This window comes from Paramisgurnus dabryanus, chromosome 1 (assembly GCF_030506205.2).
Source record: "Paramisgurnus dabryanus chromosome 1, PD_genome_1.1, whole genome shotgun sequence".
NCBI classification, from domain to species: Eukaryota; Metazoa; Chordata; class Actinopteri; order Cypriniformes; family Cobitidae; genus Paramisgurnus; species Paramisgurnus dabryanus.
The window spans coordinates 48,614,922-48,639,386 of record NC_133337.1 but is presented as its reverse complement, the minus strand read 5'-3'; the positions used below and the strand labels follow the sequence as shown (position 1 = coordinate 48,639,386).

The 24,465-nt window shown below is 38.8% G+C and overlaps 2 protein-coding genes across 6 annotated transcripts in view; both read left to right on the top strand.

Annotated features, from left to right (window-relative positions):
• nat9 (N-acetyltransferase 9) overlaps window positions 1–24,465 on the top strand; it is a 298,893-nt gene that overhangs the window by 118,156 nt on the left and 156,272 nt on the right. The gene's annotated exons all lie outside the window — the stretch shown is intronic.
• The window catches only part of ankfn1a (ankyrin repeat and fibronectin type III domain containing 1a), a 115,400-nt gene that overhangs the window by 48,474 nt on the left and 42,461 nt on the right, over window positions 1–24,465 (top strand). For 2 of the 5 annotated variants that reach the window (XM_065262525.1, XM_065262528.1), the window contains 4 exons: window positions 10,825–10,956; window positions 12,390–12,582; window positions 15,709–15,919; window positions 21,852–22,046. In XM_065262525.1, the coding sequence (XP_065118597.1) occupies window positions 10,825–10,956; window positions 12,390–12,582; window positions 15,709–15,919; window positions 21,852–22,046 (731 nt within the window). Of the gene's footprint in view, window positions 1–10,770; window positions 10,957–12,389; window positions 12,583–15,708; window positions 15,920–21,851; window positions 22,047–24,465 lie in introns of all 5 variants that reach the window. The other 3 variants (XM_065262524.1, XM_065262527.1, XM_065262526.1) reach the window with 2 other exon arrangements.

Genomic DNA, 24,465 nt, shown 5'->3' with positions numbered 1-24,465 from the left:
TTGATTTAAAAAATAGAGGTTGTACTAAAAACAAGATAAAAATAAGTAAGAATGTATTTTTTTGCAGTGTATTTTCGCAGAACGTACTTTACATTATGTAGAATGATTTTAGAAAGCAGTAACTCACAAAACATGGCTTTAGTTGGGTTTGACCCACAGACAGGGTCACATTTATATTTTATAGCTCACAACTGATCGGAACCAATTCTTCTTTAGCTCAAGTGTCGGTCCCTTACCTTAACCCTTTTGTTAGCAGCCTACATTTATGCAGTTTTATGAATTTATGTGGGAACCAACATTAAACTTAATTTATGAAGTCACGCATCCAGCTGATGATTCACTCTGAAAATCCCAGGGCAGGATTTTGTCTCTGTGTAGTATAGACTTCCCACAGTTTTAAGTTGTTTTGAGACTATTTGCTGTATTCTGTTTGCCTGGGGAACATGTTTATTGTGAATTTGACTGACTGTAAACTATGTATTTTTGAGGTTTTAACAGAATGCTAATAGGGTCTAAGCCTGCAAACCCGTTTCCCCGATGAGATGTGCATCTCAGAAATGTTGCCATGCCCTTTGTTATGCCTGCCATGCAGATGCAGCACTTAGCCTTGAGCTCCAGAGAGGAGCCGTGCACAAAAGCCCAGAGAGAGAAGAAAGCTGCTCTTTCACACACGTCGTGACTCTATAGACTGCCTTGTAAATGGGTACGCATTCGCTCATCTTATAGCCCCGCCTCTGCAGATCGTTCTTGAGAAATGTCTGGAAGCCAGCTGTAAAGTGAGACCTTTATCGGCTCTCCGATCTCATCAATTCAGAAGTGACTTTGTAACAAGAAGTCTTGTCAAGAAGTTCCTTGAGCGCATTTATCATCCTGTGCAACCTGTTGCCGAGTCTCTTTTTTTAGGGTGTTTTTACAGTCTTAATCTTCTTTTGATCTTCTACATCTACATCACTCTTCGTACCTGTTTACGTATCCACCTTTGTGCTCTTTGTCATCCTACACCTTAGGCTTATATACTATTACTAGCTGGTCTGGTTTCTTCATTGTCTCTTTCCAGTATCGCTTCCTCTCGACTTTACAAAGAAATGAAGTTCTTTTACAGCGGTGTTATACCTTGACAGTGTCATTTGTCTTGCTTTTGTAAATTTGTTTCTTTTTCCCTTCGCCGGCTGCCAGACCTGAGAAATTGTGGTTATAAACAGAGATGTTGCACGGAGGAATTCCTGTAGGCCACATGATGTCACGCTAAGAGCTCTGCACAAAAACGCTGCACCGGTAAACAATCTTCCTTGATTGGTATAGTCAAGAAATACTAATTAACTCATTTATTTACTTCTTATCTCAAGCTTCCAGGGGCCGAGCGGTGTACAATGATGCTGTAATTTTTTAAAGCTCATAATACCCTTTCATGGATTCTGCTGATAGTAACCAATGACGTTTGGCATCTCGCTGTACCATTAATGTCAGTTTTCATTAAGTGCCCGTCCACCGAATGCTCGCATGCAAGACGGCGAGAGCTTTGCTTTTAAGCGGCAGCTATGGAAACAGCTTTGTTCTGCCCTCATAGAAAATGTTCTTTTACATTATATTTGAGCGGTTTTGACGCACTTCCCTTTTTAAATAGGACGGCCTCTTGTCTAGGGTGCTGTATATCAAGTGTCATATTAGCATATGGGTACATTTTGAGTATAGTGTTGTAACTCTTTCGCTGCCAGCATTTAAAAAAAAAGTTGCCAGCCAGCGCCAGCATTTTTGCATGATTTTCACAAAAGTTTAATGCCTTCTACATTAAATATATAAACATACAATATATCAATTGAAAGAACAGAAAAACCTTTTCAAACTAAAAACCTTTCATCCTTCCTTCATTACTTCTCTTTTTACAACCTCTCAAATATGGGTAGGTTTCTTCACAAATACCAAGTTTTTAGCAAAAAGCTGAGATTTTTGTAAAGAACTTTTGTTAGAAATTAGATTCAGAGCGATTCTTAAAACCAAGCGTGCCACACAAGCCCTTAACCCGTTTAATCCCACCGGTCACATTTGTGACCGTGTTTTTTTTCTTCTTTCTGAAAGCTCTAAAAGTGTTGATGTTGGCTCTGGGCAAGAAATTAAACTTTTAAATGAAAAAATAGATTGTCTTGATTAAAATGTATCAATGTCATGTGACTAGGGTGAAAGGTCACATGACCAGATCAGTTTACTTCCTGCTTGCACATCTAGAAGATGTCGTCTACCTCAGACTACTACAAAAAGAAGTAAAACATCTTAATTAACAAATAGAACTATCAATTTTGTACGTGGGGTCACTTACAGATATATTTTGAGATTTTTTTTAACGGTCACAATTGTGACCGGTAGTATAACACACTTTTTCTAATGTAAATATGTCTAATTGAATTTTAATGAAGTCCGGCTATGATGTTTCCCACCGGTCACTTTTGTGACCGGGTATAAAACCTAATATTTCACTAACTTAACCAACATAAAATCAAAGAAGGCATAAAGTTTGTGTGTTAGGGAGGTCTAAGGAGTAAATTGCATATATTCAAATTCCAAGAAAAAATTTGGGATTAAACGGGTTAAAAGTGAAGCCAAAACGTCTCGATCGCCCCCTGGTGACTGGTCTTAGTATAGGTCATAAACCCCGCCTCCCCATGTTATTCAATGGGACTTGAGACCAACTAAACAATTGAATTACACTTCAAATATCTTTTTCCGAAGCTGATTTCTGTCATTTACTGTAGTTTTTATCATGCTGATGTGAATTCAAGTGTTAGTTTTTAAAATAAGTTTGTTTTTAGTTAGTTATTTAAAGGACAAGTTCGGTATTTTAGACTTAAAGCCCTGTTTTCAGATTGTTTATGGTGAAATAGAACGGTTTTGACTGAAATTTCGACATTTGCGGCTGCCCTGAGAATTTTCGCGTGTTTGTGTTTCGGCTCAGACCTCTACAATGGGTCTAATGGTGCACTGGAACAATCCTTCCTAAAATGCATTAAACTTTCGTTTAAAAAGACGTGAAACTCACCGAGTGGTCAGGGGTGTTCACTGATATGCTCACACAAAAATCGCTGCAAAAGATGATTTCCAACAGCTGTTTTAGCATTCGTTGTTAACTTGTGGACCTATTTTTCCAAACGCCTCACACCCGTACATCCTTCCGCTTAGAGCTTGAATAATAGACACTCCAGCCCAGGTGGTGGCGCTAATCCGCCTTTGCCAATTGCAAGAATAGAAACAAAGTTCCCAGCGCGGAGTAATACTGTACCTCACAGCACAACTAATACAAGTCAATGGAGTTGGTAAAAACTACGATAAAACCTGTTGGAATGCGTCTTTTGGAGCGATTTTTGTGTGAGCATACCAGTGAACACCCCTGACCACTCGGTGAGTTTCACGTCTTTGTAAACGAAAGTTTAATGCATTTTAGGAAGGATTGTTCCAGTGCACCATTAAACCCATTGTAGAGGTCTGAGCTGAAACACAAACACGCGAAAATTCTCAGGGCAGCCGCAAATGTCGAAATTTCAGTCAAAACCGTTCTATTTCACCATAAACAATCTGAAAACAGGGCTTTAAGTCTAAAATACCGAACTTGTCCTTTAATGCTATAAAAACGTTGGTGTGACGTCATGATTGACAGTTGTAATATGCGCATTCTGCGAAGGTGGGGCCTTGATTTCGTGGCTTTACTGCTTACTACTGCGTAAGACTGGTCCCGAAATCACTACTGCGCAGACTCAAGACCCAAGATGTCAGAGTCGTATCGGGACACTGGCGGCTTCACTTTTCACCAATGGAAGAGAGCAAACAGGTGTCGTCCATCTTTTTTACAGTCTATGCTTAAAGCATACACCGACATGCAGCTGCTTGCCCTAGGGTGATACTTACGGATTTTATATGTTGCAGAAGTGCGCCACTTGGTGGATAAACGCGGTATTGCGGAGAGCCGTAAATACTTGTCATTGGCAGGGAAGCGTTTTCTCTTAATTAACGGGATAACTTGTTAATGGCGGCAAAAGAGTTAAAACTCCCTTAAAACCATTGTTGAGGGCTGAAATGTAAAGTTTTTTTCAGTGTTATGATTTGATATTTTGTAGGTAGCTTGCTTGCTGGGAGCTTAGCTGCTTTCTAAATCAAATAGCTTTTCAGAAGCTAAGCTCTTTTTTGGACCAAGTAGTGCGGCCGGTAACTTCCACACAAGCTTCAACTTTCCAAACATTTCTGAAGTCATCCTGAATTTGAGAATAAGCGCATCATTTTGAATCGACACGGGACGTCGTTTGTCCCATATTTTCGAGTTGTGCAGCCTTCATTTATGCAAAACATTACCACTCGCATTCTGTGAAGACCTCTGCCATCATCAGTTTGATTAGTTGTTTAATACAGTCAGGATCAGGTCAGGGCCAATCACGGTCAAAGGGAGGGCGGGTCTCGTTACTTTGTCTGGAGTCGATTTTAATCGATGGCAGAGAAAGCTCCAGATCCGCATACACCTAAGAAAGTTTAAGAGTTGAAAGTACAGACAAGATGCAACTGCACACTATTTATCGTCGAGTAACGGTTACTCTCTGAGACACTTGCTGGTTTGTCAGATGCGTGACAGCAATCTTATCATGCATCAGGAGAGGAACATTCCCGCAATACTTTTATAGAAATCAGAGCACCATCTCATAATTCAAGTATCTCCCAAGGTACAGTGTTATAGTTTTCTCCTTTTCACATCAATCATCTTCTGTTTGATTACATTACATTTCAAATGCTGCCTATTTGTTAAGAAATAATGTTAAAAATATAAAGAATCACATCCCAATTTTATGATATGTCTTTATGAAGGCTGAGATGTAGCCTAGATACATAAGCATTCATTTAATAAAAGTTAAAAGAGATACATTTTTAATACTGATTTAATAAAATCTAGGGGCTGTTTGCAGGACAAAATAACCGACGAAACGGTCACAAATATGTAGCCCTTCTATCACTGGGGCAGTACTCTTTCAAAAAGCACAGCTTTTTGGACATAAAGAGTTCATATTATTAACTCAGAGGTGCATGCTGGTACCCAGATGTGTCAAAATATGTGTTTGTTGTGTCATGTGAACCATGTGCATCACGTTTTTTGTCAAAATAAGTGCCTGCTGCACACGCGTCAAAACCGTTTATGATAAAAGAGACGCTCACGTTCACAAAATACACGCAAGACACTCACTTAACAGTAAACTCTGATTACGCATGAGATTATGCGAGTATCTGGCAAACACAAGTGTCTTTTTTATCATAAACCCTTTAGACGCGTCTGCTTCAGGCAATTATTTTGACAAAGCACGTGAAGCACATAGGTTCACTCGACGCGCAGAACACATATTTTGAAATTACAAACCACACACATGACGGGCTACATACATGTTGTGACGAAATTCGAAAAAAATAAGTAAACGTCCACCACTGCAGGTACCTCAAAGGTACATATTGATACCAAATGTATACATATCTGTACACCTTTATAAAGTGTACTGGGGTACTTATTTTGACCATTTTTTTTGTTAAGTACAAAATTAGATATTAAACAAAGCTGTCTGATTTATTGTCTTCACAATAAATCTTGTAGCTTCTTTGGACTACTGTATACTGTAGCTACAAGATTTATACAATATGTTTTTTTACAAACACTAAAATAGTACCTGTCACTTTTCAACGTGGCAGCCATTGTTCATTCACCTTTTTCCATCTCTTTCCATTTGTCCATTCAGTTTCCTTCTTTGGTTTCACTTGAAACTTTTCGATTGAATTAACAAAGGATGCATGATGGCATTTGTGCTATCTCACTAGATAGATAGGTGAGAGTGCAGTGGGAAAATGTGTCTCTCACTTAGCAGGCACTCCATGTGGTCCTGTGAATCATCCCATTTTCCACAAACCTCTCTTTTTATCTCCAGGCAGAATGGTTAGGTAACCCTAGCTAAACTGAGGGGATTCAACACTGTTTGAAACAGCACACATTACTTGACACTTGTGCATATCCATGAAGTCCACTCGAAAAATGTGGGTTTTTTTACAGAAGGGTATTCATGACCGCCCACTGTGTTCCCCCTGTGCTGGTGCACCGTACAACCCGACTAGCGTCATTACATTACCAAAGTGTGGACTCTGAATTCTGTGAGGGCTCATGGCGATATTTAGGACAAGGCCGTGCTAATGGTAGGGGCTGTTTTGCATGAGAAACAAATAGCCCGAGTCTTTTGTCTGACAAATGAAAGCATGCACTAATATGCCAGTAGGTGGAGAGATAATAAGCCGTATTAGTATAATATTCCTTATTCTCTAGAGAGGGCCATTTTCACAGTCTGTCACGACTGTAGACAGGGTAAAATTCAGAACAGATCAGAACACTTCCTTCTGTTTTGTGGATCGTTTCACGTTTCGTCTTTAAAAGCTAATATTTCCTTTAAAACGCTTAGAAACGTCTCCTGGCAGTTAATGGAACTGTAATTTTCCATCAGCCCCAGGAGACAATAAAAATCAGAACATGCTTTTGTGCACTGGGTCACTAAACAGCACCGTCAAGCATTCCAGCTATTAAGTCAGTATTAATGGATTAAAAGCATTACCTGTAGTTATGAACCACTCTTATTTAAACATATTGCTTGAAAGTATAAGGACCACCACAAATAAAAAAGCAAAAACAGGATATTTTTCCTCCTGATGTTCGGATCATTATTATGACAAAGAGAAGAAAATAGGACAGACTGTTTGATTATCCACCAGTCATTATGTGTTTTGCCCTTTGGGGACATTTTATAGTCAAGAGTTCAACTAGACACTATTTAGCTTTTATCACAATGGTGTGTTTTTCTTTCATTTGTATGGCTGCCTTATTGCATATTACCTTTATGGCACAACAACCTGTGGGTGCTGCTCTTGTTTGTGTATCTGATTGCAACATAAATCTGATAAAAACTAGATGGTGGCTAGCTAATCTTTTCATAACAAACGTATCCAAGAAGCTTACTAACAGCTTGCGCAAACGCTTCTTTTGCCCTTAAAAAACGATGGATTTACGTGCAGTGAGAAATTTGCTTTAAAAAGGCTTGGACAGTTGTTTTTTCGACTGACTTTACTGCATATGCATTTGTAGGAGTTTCTCTTTCAGAAGCTGCATTTATTGGAGGAGAGTATGAGTATTTAAGTATTTAACTCTTTCCCCGCCAGCTTTTTTTTTATTGCCAGCCAGCGCCAGCATTTTTTAGGATTTTGACAACAGTTGAATGCCTTCCAGAAAATTTTCTTTTTTTAAATATATAAACATACAATATATCAAATAAAAGAACAGACCCTCTGCTTTCAAACTAAATACATGTTTAATCCTACCTTTATTTGTTTTTTATCACCTTTCTTCAAAAATACCATATTTTGAGCAAAAAGCTAAGATAATTGCATTTTTGTGAAGGACTTTTGATAGAGATGATGATCGATCAGGACTTTCGATGATCGAAACATACACGCAGTTTGAACTGTTTGCACTAAAGGCATACTTCCAGGTTTTATTAGTTGGGTATTAGCAGAATTACAGATTGCCGTAAAAACTCGTCATTGGCAGGGAAGCGTTTTCTCTTAATTGGCAAGTTAACTGAGTTAAAAGAATCACACAATGCAGTTTACCAAGGTTTGTACTTGTTATGCGGATTTCACATAGGATGCGGAAACCCATTCATTTCAATGGCTTGCGCTGCACGAGGGTGGTTTGTTGTTGCGTCGAGCAAAGCGCCGCGGTCAAAGTTCAAAATAGTTTAACTTTTGTGCTGCGCTCTGTGACGATTACCTGCGCGGCCAATAGAAACGGGGCATCCAAATCAAAATCAAAATGGACGAAAAGCTTCGTATGTGTTTCGGAATTCCCAGAGCTTTAAAATACAAGTTTACGATCCTACAGAGACATCGGAAGGAAAGCCGTGTCATGGAAACACGTAGCAATTCAAGTTGGCATGTCAGGTGTGTTTTAAGTCAGGTGGCTTGTAGACGGGCAACATCAGTCTCTGTATTCCTCATCCACTATTTAACGCAAATATAAACACTGTAGTAATTTATTGAAAACCCCGCCTACTTTGGTCTGGCCATCAGAGCACAAATCGCTTGGCTGCGCTGAACCCAGCGGCGAGCGCAGCACACACTGCGTCCTATGTGAAAGCCGCAAAAGAAATGCATTGCTGAAACATGTTACAAAGACTGTGCACTATGTAGTACTGAATTGTGGAGTTACACCATTATACAGTTTTTCCACATTTCTGTGTTCAGGACAGAGATGGGGACTCGAGTTTGAGACTCGGACTTAAGTCGCACACACAGTGACTTCAGACTCGACTTGAGACTCGTCCTCAAAGACTTCAGACTCGACTCGGACTCGAGCCGCGCGACTCGTGAACAATGTTTATTTTTAGGAAACGTCTGATGAGCTCGCTGTCATACCCCTCGCTTCGTTACCTACAACCTGCCCACGACGTAACACATGACGTATCTGCTCCGCGCGCGCGGCCGCGAACATACATGTCGACTGCACCAGCCGCTGCTGTGGCATTCATCTGAAGCTTTGGGTAGTGCTGTGACGGATCCGCGGTTCGGCTCGCATGCGATTCACGGATTAATATGCAATTTAAATAGGGTAAGTTTATCATTAACGTGTTTCTAAGGCTTGCAATTGTTTAAATGGTTAAAAAATTTAACCGCAAAAAGGTGCGCAAGTGAGCAGATTTCTGTACGCACATGCGGTTAAGTGTGTCCGGTCCAGCTCCAGTCAGGTCCAGAGTTGCGCTACTTTGTGTCATACTGTAGTCCGTTAACATACATTTGCTGATTAGAGCAATGAAAAACAACGTAACGTTTTTATGTGAAGCGACTGCTGCATCTTCTTCCTGAAGCGCTGTTTGGAATTCGCCCTCCGCCTGTGTTTGAGCACACGTTTAAGTGCCCTCAGTAGTGCACATACAGAGAGAAGTGTTTCAAAAGTTAAGCCAACATAAAATCTTTCTTTTCTTGACAGGGCACATACACACAAAATGATCTCACAGTATTCTTTTTCTAATAAAAACATTTTTGTTTATGTCTTAAGCAGTCAGAAACCAGTCTGGGCTTATTTGTTCTTAAAGAGACAGTAACCTCAATTAACCTACTTAAGTCTGTGTCATTTATGTTAATCAAACAACCCAAGACAAACAGAAAATCACTTCTATTGCTCTAAAAATAATATTAATAATATTTAATTTGTACAATAAAGACAGTGTTATTATCCATTTAATTTAATTTCTGTACCTAATGCTAATTTTAGACCTTACTTAATGTGCAACTTTGTTCTTTTTTATAAATGTTTATAATTTCTTTATTTGTTATTAGAGTTTTATTTGTTACAAGACTTGAGACTTGACTTGGACTCCAGCCCAGAGACTTCAGACTTGACTCGGACTCGAGCTCAGGGACTTGTGAGCATCTCTGGTTCAGGATTATTTGGGCGGGGCTAAAACGATGGCTCGATGATGCACTTGAGCCACAGAGTATGCCCCGCCCTTAACACAATCATGAACATCTATTCATGTATTAGCGTTTAAAGAGATGTTAGCTTTTTCGTGAATGAGCGTGATTTCAGCGGAAAAACAGACGACATGCCCCCAATCGTTCGAGAGCAGAAAAGCTGCTTATTTTTCCCAGATTTCGATAACCTCATTTAATTAATTACGTTGGGTTCAGGTATAAAGTGATTCGGGTCATTTCGAATACAGACCTCTAGTATAAACCCCAAAGTAAACAATGACGTAAGTTATCGTTTCTTTTCTTGGACTACGACAAACACACGGATTGTAGGCAACAGTTTATTTTCTGGGCCTGTTGATGTGGACAAGCCCGACATTATCATAATTCCTCCCGCTTGGACTCACAGCCTGTAAATTAAAATAATGTGGAAAATAATGTGTTTTTTTAACCATAAACCAGGCAAACCCATTATATTACACCACATACACCAAATAACATTTTCTAACATGAAATAGGTGCACTTTAAACTCTTCATTAATTGCGCTGCTCTTTCTAGATTGCCTTGGTCATTATGGAAATGAGATTTTGGCACCTTGTCAGTAAATCACCTGAAGAAATGTCTACTCCAATTGGCGCTGTTTTAAATTTACACTCTCGTTCTAATTTTCCCTCTTTAGTAAATCTGTCCCTTACTCTTCATAATTATGACTTACTGGAAGAGCATTCCCGTTGGAAACGTGCCCTAAAATTCATAACAACTGTGTATGTGTGAGGTGCCAGTTACATGTGAATCTTCTTGTGTCCGCATTTCGACGGTCAAAGTGCCAGACTGTTGCGTTGAGGGATTAGATGCCTGTTACTACAGATAAGCGACAGAATGAGAAAACTGGAGTGATTAGAAAAAAAGCACAACAGGTTCCCCCCTCCCCTTTCTTCTATCGCTTGCACAGCGTGCTCTGAGCATGCTCAGTGGTACTTGGTTTCAAACGCTTGTGTGCTTTTGTTTCCCCTGTATCGCTCATCCTAGTGCCTGCAGAATGCCTCTCTCTCTCTTTCTCTCTCTCTCTCTCTCTCGCTCTCCCTCCCCCCTTCATCTCCTCTCCACTCTTCTCACCGCACACTAGCCAGACAACACCAAGGCGAGATGCGCGTGAAAAGGAGAGCTCTGATGAACACCTGGTACGCCGGGCTACTCCAGAGCAGGGGTGTCTGTTTCAACCCTTTTCCTCTTCCCGTTCCATGAACCAGCCACCATCCCACACCCGGTCCTGGCTCACCCGCCGGTCCTTCTGACTGTTTTAGCAGATCTGACAGTAAGATCTCCCGACTGGCTCAAAGACTCAACCAGAGACAAAGCGATGCTGCATTGATTAAGGATTTCCGACCACTTTTCCTCCTCACCGGCTCATCAGGAAGCTCCCAGAGCCTGGACAGGTGAGTTCAGCCTCTCTTTCTTTTTCGTTCACTTAAAGTGTACTTTTCCACTGCACAGGTGGGATCTGTGGCGCTCTTCTCAGTACGAGCCCCTCCAGCGCTGCTAAAATTACCCATCACCCCGCCGCTGTTTCCCACAGGTGCTCCTCAGTCACAGTGGCAGCTGCCCTTTCCTTATTGATTGGCTCAATTGGATTTAAGTCCTAACCGAGTCTCGCAAAGAGCACCATTCTAATTCGACCCTTTTACTACGCTCTCTCAGTTACTGCCTGGTGTCAGAGGTTTTGCTCTTGCGCAGCGGAGTGCATTATTATTAGTGCTTCGAGTGGGTGTTTTGGGTGCACAAAACTGCGCACAGACATAAAACAACAGAGCAACACTGCCTTAATGTCATGTCTGACTGGATTATTGACTGTCGGGATGAGAAATATCACATAGATCCCCTGCAGTTCTGCTGGTTTTTAAGGAGAAAGTCAACCGGGGACACATCAGATGCTGTCTTTTCAGTATATACTTTAATGATAGGGTTGAAACGAAAGGTGCAGGGTTATTATTTTTTTTTGTTTCACGACTTTGGGTCTTGAGACAGCATGTACCCACGGCAGATGTTTTTGTTGATGGCAGCCAATTATGTGAATCATGGATGATAGAGATGCTAATCGTCCGTGTTACATAACCTACAGTTAACTTAGTCTTCACGAATGACCTTACTAGTTGCTGAAGATGTACAATCACAATGTTCTGACTACATCCCACATTTTATCACACATACTGTTGTGTGTTTTTTATATATCTCATCAACGCTAATCATGCATTTCCTATATTATACAACAAGGTGCCGTCTTAATAGGGGACTCCCGAGAGCGACTATAATATTTGTTGGCTGTGATTTACAAAATTATAATTTTTTCTGGATTTTATTTCATAATTAAACCATTAAGAATATGCTTGACAACCAAACAATGTCGACTGCAGTGAAAGCCGCAGTCTGGCTGTCACTGTTTAGAAAATTCACTGTGTTATGGTTTGTTAAGCAACATTAGTTTTGACAGTGACCTTAAATGTCTAAAAAATAAAAAATATTGGATTTTTTTCCATTAAATTTTATTTAAAAAGCAAGCATCTGGCTTCTGAGGTTAAAGCTCAGGATTGTTAAATACTGTATCGCATTTGGCATTTTTTTTTACAAAATACCTGGACATCAATATGGTGATATTTTGCCGCTTTTGCTCGTTCTGGAGCATCAATGACTAACCTGCGGCCATCTGTCATAGAGACACTGCTGACTCAGATATTAGTCAGAAAAAGAGGACATGAACCACATACCACAACACATGTTAAGATTTGGTTTTTGTTATAGAATTAAGCAGCTATGGTTCAACAGATATCATCTGATAAATGCATTCAGCCTGTTGTCTTTCCCTACTAAACAGGAACTTCTCCATTAGCATGACGCAACAGATGCAGAACCTGCAGCTAACCCAGAACAAGAAGGGGGCGGGCCCTGCCTCCCCCAGCGCTGCTAAGCGCCTTTACCGCAACCTGTCAGAGAAATTTAAGGGAAGCCACTCTTCCTTCGAGGATGCCTACTTTTTCGGCCGATCTGACCGAATCCGTAAAGTGTCTGTAAGTATTTTGCACCTTACAAGACTCTCAATTCTTGAATCTTAAAGGATTAGTCAATTTTCTTAAAAAAAATCCAGATAATTTACTGACCACCATGTCATCCAAAATGTTGATGTCTTTCTTTGTTCAGTCGAGAAATATGTTTTTTTGAGGAAAACATTCCATGATTTTTCTCATTTTAATGGACTTTAATGTTTTAATGCAGTTTAAAATTGCAGTTTCAAAGGACTTTAAACAATTTTAAACAAGGCATCTTATCTAGCGAAACGATTGTCATTTTTGACAAGAAAAATATGCACTTTTAAACCACAACTTCGCGTCTATCTCCGTTTTTTTTAATGCGCCAGGACGACCTCACGCAATACGTCATCACGTCAAGAGGTCACGGATGACGTATGCGAAACTACACACCAGTGTTGAAGAAAGAGGACCATTCCGACGTTGTTGTATGTCGAATGATACTAATTAATGTCTTTGTGTCAGTCTATTGTTTAAAATGGTCCGCAAATGTGCGTTTCATATATGTAACATGTGACCTTTCCACGTCATTACGTAATTACGTGAGGTCGCGCTGGCGCGTCACACGACCGGAGGAAGAAGAGAAGTTATGGTTTAAAAGTGCATATTTTTTATTTTTCTTGTCAAAAATGACAATTGTTTCGCTAGATAAGACCCTTATGCCTTGTTTTGGATTGTTTAGAGTCCTTTGATACTGCAATTTTAAACTGCATTAAAACTGTTACGTGTTGGTGTCCATTAAAGTTCATTAAAATGAGAAAAATCCTGGAATGTTTTCCTCAAAAAACATAATTTCTTCTCGACTGAACAAAGAAAGACATCAACCTTTTGGATGACATGGTGGTCAGTAAATTATCTGGATTTTTTTTAAGAAAATGGACTCATCCTTTAACAATCAACCATATGACATTTGTATTTCAGCTTTTTTTGACATTCTGTTTAAAGCAGGGTTCCTCAAATCTTACCCTGGAGGGCCGGAGCACTACAGAGTTTAGCTCCAACCCCAATCAAACTTACCCACCTGTGATTTTCTAGTGATCAATAAGACATTGATTAGCTTGTTCAGGTGTGTTTGATCAGGGTTGTAGCTAAACTCTGCAGTGCTTCAGCCCTCCAGGGTAAGATTTGGGGAACCCTGGCTTAAAGCATCCTAATGAGTATCATGAGTAATGCACAGTTTGTTATAATAAAATTACATTAGATATCATTGACATATACGATGTAGAGGGATATCTATTTATGCTAAAGTTAAAGGTATTGCGGAGGATTTTCTTTTTCTGGGTGGATCATCAAAACTATTGGTTCTCCTAGTTGTCAATCAGGAGTTTTGCGCAATTGCATTTTTTTAAAAAGTGGAGAAGGCGGTTCTTTTCTAAAATTCGAGAAAATCCTCCGCTACACCTTTAATACGTACAAATCTGGTGTTTATGCGTGTATGCTCAACAATCTGTAAGTCCCAAACTAAATGCTGTTCTCTCAAAAATAAGAAATTGCTTATTGTGAAAGATGCACCTATGTATCGGCCTATAAATAGTATTGGCAAGCAATTTTTCCTAACTATTGGACATTGGTAGATTGTTTTAAAATAGCGAATAATCAGGGCAAATTTTTTCTTGGCAAACAAAGGGGGTGGAAAAGTGGACCTGAACTCGTACTGTGTGATTGTTTTGAATTGGGTAACAGTGACTACAAAATTGCAGTTTGTACTCTCTGCACTTCTTAGATTTCACAATATCAATTGTATCCACAATTTTGTATCCATACATATTATATATAGTAGCAATTGTGTTGTTGACTCAAAAGCCCAAACACATCCTCTGTGTGTTGGCACATATGGATTCAAATCACATTTGCACATTCGGCAGATGCTTTTATCCAACGTGACTTCAGGTTACATGTATTTGTATGTGTGTTCCCTGGGTATCGAACCCATGACCTATGTGCTGCTAATGCAGTGCTCTACCAACTAGAATTTTTTTGCTGTTGAAGTAGTAAGGGTGTCACGATTTTAAATCGAAATCTATCAAAATTAAGTCACAGCCTCGAACTTTAAATAAAAAAATGGAATCGTCGATACTGCCACGTCCCCATGTCACGTCCGGTCGGCTTGCCAAGCAGAAAAAAAACACACGTGTTGAGTGTTGCGAGTCAACCTCCTCTAACTTCGCTAGCTACAGCCAGTTAAAAGATAGCATGGCAGATGCAGGAGACACCACGCGAGCTGCTCTTTACATGGGATAAAAAAAGCATGCGCTGCGCGCCTTCGGCTTAACGTCGTCTGTGCCAGGACCGGTCGTTTCTCTGAACTGAAATCTTTTTAAGTTTCACAACAACTTATTTCAGTTGCTTAAGAGTTATGAAAACATCATTTAAACATGACTTATTGGGGTATAGCCACACCATCTCGTCTGACGGTAATAAAAGCGCGTTTTTAAGATGCAAAGTACTGATAGGAATGTTCATCTGACAGGAAGTTTCGTTTTATCAGGTATGTGCGTGTGCCGTGTACCATATTTTTCCACTGGCAGCACGACTAACATGGCAGGGCATCTCTGGGTTCAAGGTCAGATATTATATTTCATAAAAGTCTAGTCTAAAAATGGCATAGCAACCTGTTCTTTAAAAAAAAAGTAAAAATCGAGAATCGAATCGAACCGTGACCTTAGAATCGAAAATGTAATCAAATAGAGGATTTGGAGAATCCTGACACCCCTATGAAGTATACATGTTACCCTATCATTGGTGTGCCATTAAAATAAGCACTTACTGCTTTTAAAAGGGTACTACGTTGGATCGGATGTTGTAGTGAGCAGTGCTCCGACATGTAGTGTAGACGAATCCCAGCTCGAGGTCTTCCAATCCCGTACTTTCCTGTCCTCTCATACATTACTATCAGAAAAAGGCAAAAATTGTACTGCAAGTTCTCCTAGCAGGGAACACACCTACTGAAAAAATATGTACAGTACCTAAAATGCACTGCAGTCACTGTGTAAAAGCATCTGCCAAATACATAAATGTAAATGCAAGTTACTTTATATACAAGTGTCTGCTGAACGGCTGCTTATAATGTGACTCACTGCCGCCCATCTACGTTTTCTTCTCCCGCAGAACATTCAGAGCAGCGAGCTTTTGTTCGAGGCGGTTGAGCAGCAGGATTTGGACGCCGTGCAGCTCCTGCTGTTCCAGTACACGGCTGATGAACTGGACCTCAACACCCCCAACAGCGAAGGCCTGACGCCGCTGGATATTTCCATCATGACCAACAACGTCCCGATAGCAAAGCTTCTGCTCAAGGCCGGAGGGAAGGAGAGCCCACACTGTGAGTGTGCAAATCTGACGACAAACAGTCAATCACTTCAAAATCTCTAAAGAGCCATTGAAATGGGTTTTTGTCTTTATTAAATAGCCACTCGGTGAAATAATCTGCTGCCAAACTGTTCTCTGAACCTGGGAGTTGTGGAAATAGAAATGCGCAATAACCTAAGATTAAATATTCAAACAACTCTACAAAGATATTGGTTAGCTACAACATTACTGGGTAGATTTAAAATTTAATGCACCAGTATTTGACTCTGCACATTTAATAATGATTGATTTATTCCCTTTGAAATGCATCCATCAAAGTATGAAACTGACATCCCACCCTGCTAAAACTCATTTTAGAGAGGTAGCTCACCAACCCCACGCCCTCCCAAAAACAACTAGAGTAGTTTATACATTAAAGAGCACCTATTTAATTGCAAAAAAACAATGTTATTTTGGGTATTTGGTATGATACATTGTGTTTGCGTGGTTTATGGTTAAAAAACACATTATTTTTCAAATACCGTAAATTTTTGTAGTTCCAGATTTCACTCTCTTCCTGAAATGCATGGTTTTGAAAAGCTCTGTGATTGGTAAGCTTATCTGTACGTTGTGATTGGCCTGAATACCTCTGACGTCAGCCGGAAACGTGACGCTCCTTACCATGTTTGAAAGATTCGGTTGTTAGCAGGCTGTCTGAAGTGGGAGGAATTACGATAATGTCGGTCTTGTCTACATCAACAATCCCAGGAAGTAAACTGTTGCCTATCATCCGTGTGTTTGTTGCAGTCCCAGCAAAGAGATTTACGTTGGAGACGATAACTCACGTAATCATTTACTTTGGGTTATGTACCTTTTGCATATCATTCACATTTACTAATACACACTTACACACCAAAGGAAATGTAAAATCGTGAATTGGACAATAGGTGGTCTTTAATATAATTTATACATAATTATATAATGTTACGTCCTATTATGACTTTAATTTGGTAGCTTTTTAACAGGTAGTCAGCTATGGTATTTACAAAAATATACTCTTCATTTATCAGGAGTACACTTTAATGTAGTATTTTCCTGTTTTTTAGACACACTGTCATTTACACTACAATGTAATGAGCTACAGTAGTACGCTGAACTGGATAAAGAGTAAGAGGTCGATTGTAAGCCTGCCCACAACGAAAACTGATTGGTTTGGTTATTAGAAACAGAGACTAAATCAGGATTTACTCTCTGTCACTTTCTCGCCTTGTCTTGTCGATCGCTTTGTCAGACTAAGACCTTGTATGTTAAAATGATTTTAACCTGACCTCTCTAACTCTTACAAATAATTGATTTCTGGGATATTTTACATCATTTGTCAACTTTTGTCAATATGGTGGGATGCTGTTTTTAATATGATGTTATTCAAAGCCAGGTTTAAAGAAAAAGGAACTTGATATGAACTTGCATTTGGCAGATGCTTTTATCTTAAGTGACAATGAGGAAAACAGTAAAACAAATCATCTTAGAAAGGCTATAATATGAGAAGCACAATATAAAGTTTCAACAAATTTTAGAGACGATACCTTTTTAGAGAGTGAGAGAGAATGAAGAAGAAAGTGAGCTTTCAACATGTTACTGTCAAGTATTCCCAGAAAAGGTACATTTTTAGCTGCGTTTTGAGGGATGCGGCAAGGTTTGGGAGAGCGTTTCACTATTCACCAGCAAGGAAACAGGAGAGAGATTTTTCATATCATCTCTGGATAGATAAAAAAAAATGTGTTTTTTTTAAACCAACCCCATCATCAAAAATACAAAACAAAACTAAGCAACCTAATTATTTTCTATTAATCTTACACAGTTTGGTGGGAAACCATATTAATTTTTAGCAAAATTTTGGCTAAGGTTGTCATGAATCTTTTATTTGTTATTTTTATTACATTTAGGTGACTTGCTTTAAATTACAGCCTTCTCCCTATTGAGTGCAAACAACAAAAAGTTACATTAAATTTGAAATCATTTATTCACCTTCAGGTTTGTCTTGCGTCACATGCTGTTACAGCAGATGTGCTTTAATTGGACAAGCTGTTTAGAATAAGGCCGGCGATGAACAGAAGGAGCCAGTGTGAGCGTTTGACGCTTTGCTTTTGGAGCTCATGTAATAATCGTCTACAAGAGTAAAACTTTCCGTGACAGCTGTCACAAGAACTTAGAATTTCACTTTAAACATCTAATGACACCTGCAGTAACCACTAATGAGTTCACGGACTACATTCATTATGAAATATTTAGGAAATATCATTGTGCACGGTAACATGTGGCACATAACGAAACGGTTGTTTGGAAATGTACATACGTCTACGTTTTTTACGATCTGTGTTTGCGGAGAACCGAGTGCAGTTGTCATGCATTGGCGACATACGTTTAAAATATCTGCATCCGTTACCTTTAGATCAATCAATAGCATATTCAGTCCCAGACTTTCTTTGCAACAGTGGAACAGGTGTTTCTTACCTTGAACGCAGTGGAAAAAAATCCTCCCGAGCTGAGCGCTTGAATCGGTGCAATCATGAAAACGTCGAATGTTGTCTGAGACCAAACAGGAGACGTTGTACTGCAGTCGCAGCGGGGTGGGGTAGACAGCACACGGCATCCCTCAGAACAATTTTAACAAGGTTTGTCATTTAATGGTTTAACTTTTCCAATGATGCATGTAACGGGGGGCAATTATACTAAGTGATTTATTGTACCCGGGCCGCAGTTAAATTCCAAAACATTTCATCGTTGCACAATCCATTCCTTGTAAACAAATAGAAAATAAACATTGCCGTGTTTTCCCCTCCTGGGCTTTCTGCATTATATTTATGTCATGCAAAAAGTGCCAAGTAAATCAATCACCAGCCGTCTGACAGTTTGGAGGTCCAACCAAAGTGTGTTTATGGCCAAAACTGGGCCCCATAATGCCTACATTTAAGGCCGTCCCAACAATGCCAACTGTGTGTGACAGCAAAATATCGGCGACCCTGCCTCTGTTAATTTATAGTTCATTCAATTAAAGCACATAGTAGCCACATGTCAATCTTCAGAGTACAGGAAATTGCACCTCGAGGCGGCTTATCCACTGCACGTGTAAGACTCCGGTTAGGACCCCTTTTTTAGAGCTGACAGCGCGCACTTTATCATCTCCCCTGGACAGAGCTCACGTCCCCAGGGGTTCGGGTGGGCCCCAGTAAAAGAAGGTTTCTTCAGACGTGTATTTATTTGTTTATTTTGCTGTCACGGTCCATGACTAAGGCTCTGAAAGAAATCGCACTAGTATTCACAGCGTACGATGAGGACTGACCGGCCAGTATTCGTTTTACCATGACAAATCTATACGGTCAAACACAGTCCTGTGTGTTCCAGACAAGTGCCAAACACATTCGTCCAAACCCCCGCACCTCGCACTACTGACTTCATGGGCCACTACACTGACACAAGCGTTGTGAAGCAGATGCATTATTCCTGGGGAATTAATGATAATGTAATGGCTTCCAGTCATGATTTTATCTGTGAAATTCATTTAGGATTTATGTAAATTTGTCATTACTGTTTACAGCTACAGTATTTGAGGTACTCTGGAGTTATTTTGATAAATTAGCTTAAAGCCTCAATCATTGCGCAATGGACGTTTTCTTCATCTTTTGTGTTCAAGTTTAGATTTGTGCATTTGGAAGGTGCTTTTATCCAAAGCAGCTTATATGGTGCTTATTCAAGGGATCCCGTACCCCCCTGTACTTTCCTGTCCTCTCCTATACAATGTCTATATCTATATCTAATTTAGGTAAAATGACTTTAAAAAAAGAAAACATGACAGTCGTACATCCTGATATCTTACCTGTTTTGAAGAAAAAGTCATCCCTGCGTTAGTATTTAATTCCTTTTTACGTTGGAAAGCCCTGATAATATTAATTGTTTTAGCATGAGCTCGGTCACGTTCCCCTTTATAACTGGAGACTCTGCAGTTTGCGATTTCATTGTTTAAATTACAGCTAATTGCCCAGAATGCAAGGATGTAATAAATTGACATGTTACCATGATATTCCACTGATGATTGTCACCTAAAACGTCACAGATTAAATGATTAAATGCCGCCATCTAGATGACAGTTCAAAAAGTCAAAATCCGACCCGTCCACGCTAATTATAGATTGTTATTATAAGCTTACCATTGTAAATCGTGGTAAGGTAAGAAGTTAATTTTGAACAGATTTTTTTTATTGCAGCCTCATTTTCAATTATAGAGCATGGAATCATATTTTTTACTCTTTATTGTAGGAACGGCATGCATTTTAAACTCCTCACTTTTAGATATAGTAAATTTTACAGCTTCCATGTATCTGTCCATCCATCCATACATACATACATACAGACATCTATACATCTATATCTATCTATGTACACTCTTAAGAAAAAAGGTTCTAAATAGTACCAAATAAGGGTTCTTTGGCATGTAACAGTAGCGGAACCCTTTTTGGTACTATGTAGAACCATTTTCAGGCTGTTCTATATAGAATTAAAAAGTGCTACATAGGACCTTAGTGGTGCTATAAAGAACCTTTAATATATCAGATGTTAGGGGGGTTATTTATATTCACTTATTTTTACTTGCCCCAATTTTAAAAAAAGACAACCTGCAAGACAAGTACATCAAATACTTTTATTTTGTATAATTTATATATATAATATGAAACAGTAACAACAAATGCAAATATAAATACACAAAAGTAACTCAAAAATATTTGTATCATTTTAATCGTATCACTACAATTTATCAAGTGAACAACAGGTCAAATAAAGAATTTTTTTTTAAATTACTTCAATTGATTTCTCACTTATACGCAATTGTTTTATGGGTACATATATTTGGCTGCCAATGTTATACACTCTCTTTAAATGGCTTTGTTTGTTTAATCTTTGTATATCTTTGTTATATATGTTATATATACTATTGAATCAAAATGTGCATTTATCTTTGCCATGTTATATTAATTTAGTTGACTAGTGGTATACACTGATAAAAAAAAAAACATTAATTGCATTCATCAAAACACTTACTTTGTCATATTAATAACACTGTCATTGCTGCTGTCATCCTTGGGATGTCGTCGCTGAACTTTTTTGACAGCGATCAGCTGTGAAATGTTTTGGTCCTGCTCGATTTTCATTGACTTTGAGTAAAATAATGGAACATTTTTCATAAGATCCCCTGTGGTCAGTGTGTTAGCATGACAGAAGCTTGATGAGCAAAGCCGGCATTTGTCCGTCGCCAAAGTGACTTACGTTTCTTTCCCGCCACAAAAAACAACCAAAGGTTTATCAATGCCGTCAAAAGTATTATTTTGTTTTTTATTTTGTTGATCACGAAGTACAAAGTAGATGAGGAAAACTAGGATTCTGTGTGTATCCAACGCGCCGCCATTATTGTTTACAGTGCGTGAAATGGTGCACTGTGATTTGTTGAGAGGGTTTATTGCATTCTGCAGAGGAGGAGGACTGGCATTCATCACGTTTTGTGAAAAAAAGGAAGAAAAGATTACAGAATAACATGGCAGAGATCGAATATATATACATGGCCTGGAATTTCTGACCCTACAATAAGTTAATAATTCATTTCTGTGGTATCAAGATGCATTGGGACTAGGGTTGCAAATTAGCCTATTGGCTAAAAAACCTTGCAACACATTTACTCATATTATTATAGATCTGACGATCTGTGATGATTATGTAAGTAATAATGTGCGCTGCACTGTCCCTGACAAATACACTCATAAATAAAAATTGTGTTTAAGTATATGATGTTTCTGCAGCACAGGGCAGAAATAAGACATTCTGAACCTCAAACAGAAACTCAAACACAAGCTAAAAAATTATCTGGTGTGAAGGAAAAAAACTGGTCTGTAATTGAGCTGTGTTGTTGTGTTACAGTTGTCAGTCTTGAGAGCAGAGATGCCCATCTCTCAGCGCTGGTGCAAGAAGCTCAGAGAAGAGCCAGTGAGCTGTCCACCCAGGTGATGAGAGAGAGTCTCAGCCTGGAAACGTCTGACAAGGAAAAACATCTTAAAGACTGGGAGTGGAGATGCAGGCTGTACAAGCGAATGCGTACCGGATTCGAGCATGCAAGTGAGTTTAACCGCACATTGTGTGTGTGTATGCTGTTCACATGCTGAAATCTTAGAGGTATATTATTTTATCACAGGGTACTCGGGTTCATATTGACCTTTCTTTTGTGAAACCCAAAAGACGATTTGTTGTCCCTATAAGAATTATTCCAGCTCTTTATGCTTGATGGCATTTGTTCTCGCTTGTTATGTGACCAATTATGATGATGAACTCAATAAAGATGAGTAAATTTCATACTTGGTTAAACTTTTCCCTTAGAAATACAGATGCCTAATCTGATTACATCTCCATCTCCAGTATCTAAAGCTTAGCCTTTTATTTACTATCAGCCTAGTCTAATCTATCAGCATCTGTGAGCCGAAAGGTTATCTGTTCTCACACGCTCCTACAGTGAAATTTATTAGCTACAGCAAACAATCCAACGTGATCATTTGGTCTACAGATATTAATATTGTTTTCATTGGCCTGAAATGACTCGAGCTTAGAGCACACAAAATATTTTCCTCTCACCCCACCATCAGATTGATTTCTTGTTATATCAGACGACTTCTCTTTGTAAACATCCTCAAATAGAGGCAGCCGTGGCAAATCAGCAATGCTTTCGCCGTAGACACACACAAATTGCTCACAAGAGGAGCAGAGGGGTGCTATTAGCTGTGAGGTGAGTTTCAAGTATCAATCAATGCAAAAAAAGCACAAAAGACCATGGAGAGAAGGTGCTATTCATAATTATTCCCACAAGCAACTTCACAGTTTGTATTTTAGTTGCATTTGTTTAACCCTTATAAACCCTGAATTCCTGTGCCCGAATGTTTTCTTCATTATACTCGGTACATGAAACTGCATATTTAAACTTTGGGAATCCATCTTTTACACTGACCAAAAAATATGTACATCGATCAGACAACACTACGCATCCCCTTCCATGATTACAGATAATCAAATCACAGATATATGTAAATCAGCAGACGGTGGTTCCAGTCAAACTGACGGTGATTCAACAAACGGCCACAAACAGATACAGCCCTCCAAACTTTAAGCTTAAATGATTGATGATTAGGGAGTTGTGAACAATCAAATGGCAATTTTAAAGGCGCTTTAAGTGATTTTCAACCTGTAAATGTGTTTTTTTGTCACTTCTGTGCCACTAGCATTACCTAACACAATAAAAAATATTGACTTTTTTGCGCACCGTCCTAAATACATACCGTTGATTGTGCCGGTTTTGCTGTGTCAGATATACACACTTCGGAGGATTCACCCTGGTATAGTAGATACCTGTATATATAGCACAAAATATTGACTGCACACTCACTTGCAAAATAATTTTATTGTAACAAACGTTTCGGCAAATAGCCTTCGTCAAGGTATATGCCTTGACGAAGGCTATTTGCCGAAACGTTGGTTACAATAAAATTATTTTGCAAGTGAGTGTGCAGTCAATATTTTGTGCTATACATTTGGATGTATTCTTTTTGACTTGCACCTTGCACCTCGTTCATTTTTTGATAGTAGATACCTGTATCAGTGTTTGGGAAAGTTACTTTTAAAAGTAATGCATTACAATATTAAGTTACTCCCAAAAAAGTAACTAATTGGGTTTCTTAGTTACTTTTCATGGAAAGTTATGCTTATGTTAATTTTTTGTTACTTTTGCGTTACTTTTTCTTGGCTGAGGCTTGATCTATTTCAGGGCTTGCAGGTGTTTTTTATGACTGAAAAGTTCTGCATTCAGAAATTGCATATTTCATCAAAAAAATGTCGAGCTCTGGCCTGCTATCTCAGTTTTTGACTCAAACGGTTCCAACACAGGCATGTACGCATAGAGTGGATAATGTGACTACTTTTAGTTTAATTCAGTACATAATTTTTTCGAATTATGTTAAACGAATTAAATTATAATTAGTAGTAGAATTAATGAAACTAAAAAAGTAACTTGCATTACTTTTTTTTTTTTAAAGTAACTCAAATATTAATGTGTACCTTTAAAAAGTAATGCGTTACTTTACTCGTTACTTCAAAAAAGTAATATTATTACATAGGGGTGGCACGGTTCACAAAACCCTCGGTTCGGTTCGTATCACGGTTCTATGGTCACGGTTCACGGTTCAGTACGGTTCTTGTTGTTATTTTTTCTTTAAATTTTTAACACTCCAGAAATGTATTATCTTATTAATGTATTAATTATCCATAATTAAGGATACAGTATTAAAAAAAGTTATATCATGTAATCATGCACAAACTGAATTTGACTTTAAGCACATTGGATCTCTGAGGAAAGCCAGATGAGATTTTGATAGAGCAAGAGGGAAGACATTGATGATTTCAACATGCTTTTCATTTATTTGGCAAAAAAGAGAATGTGTATTGCCATCTACATAAACTTGATGTGCATTTTTAGCACACAAAGATAACTTGC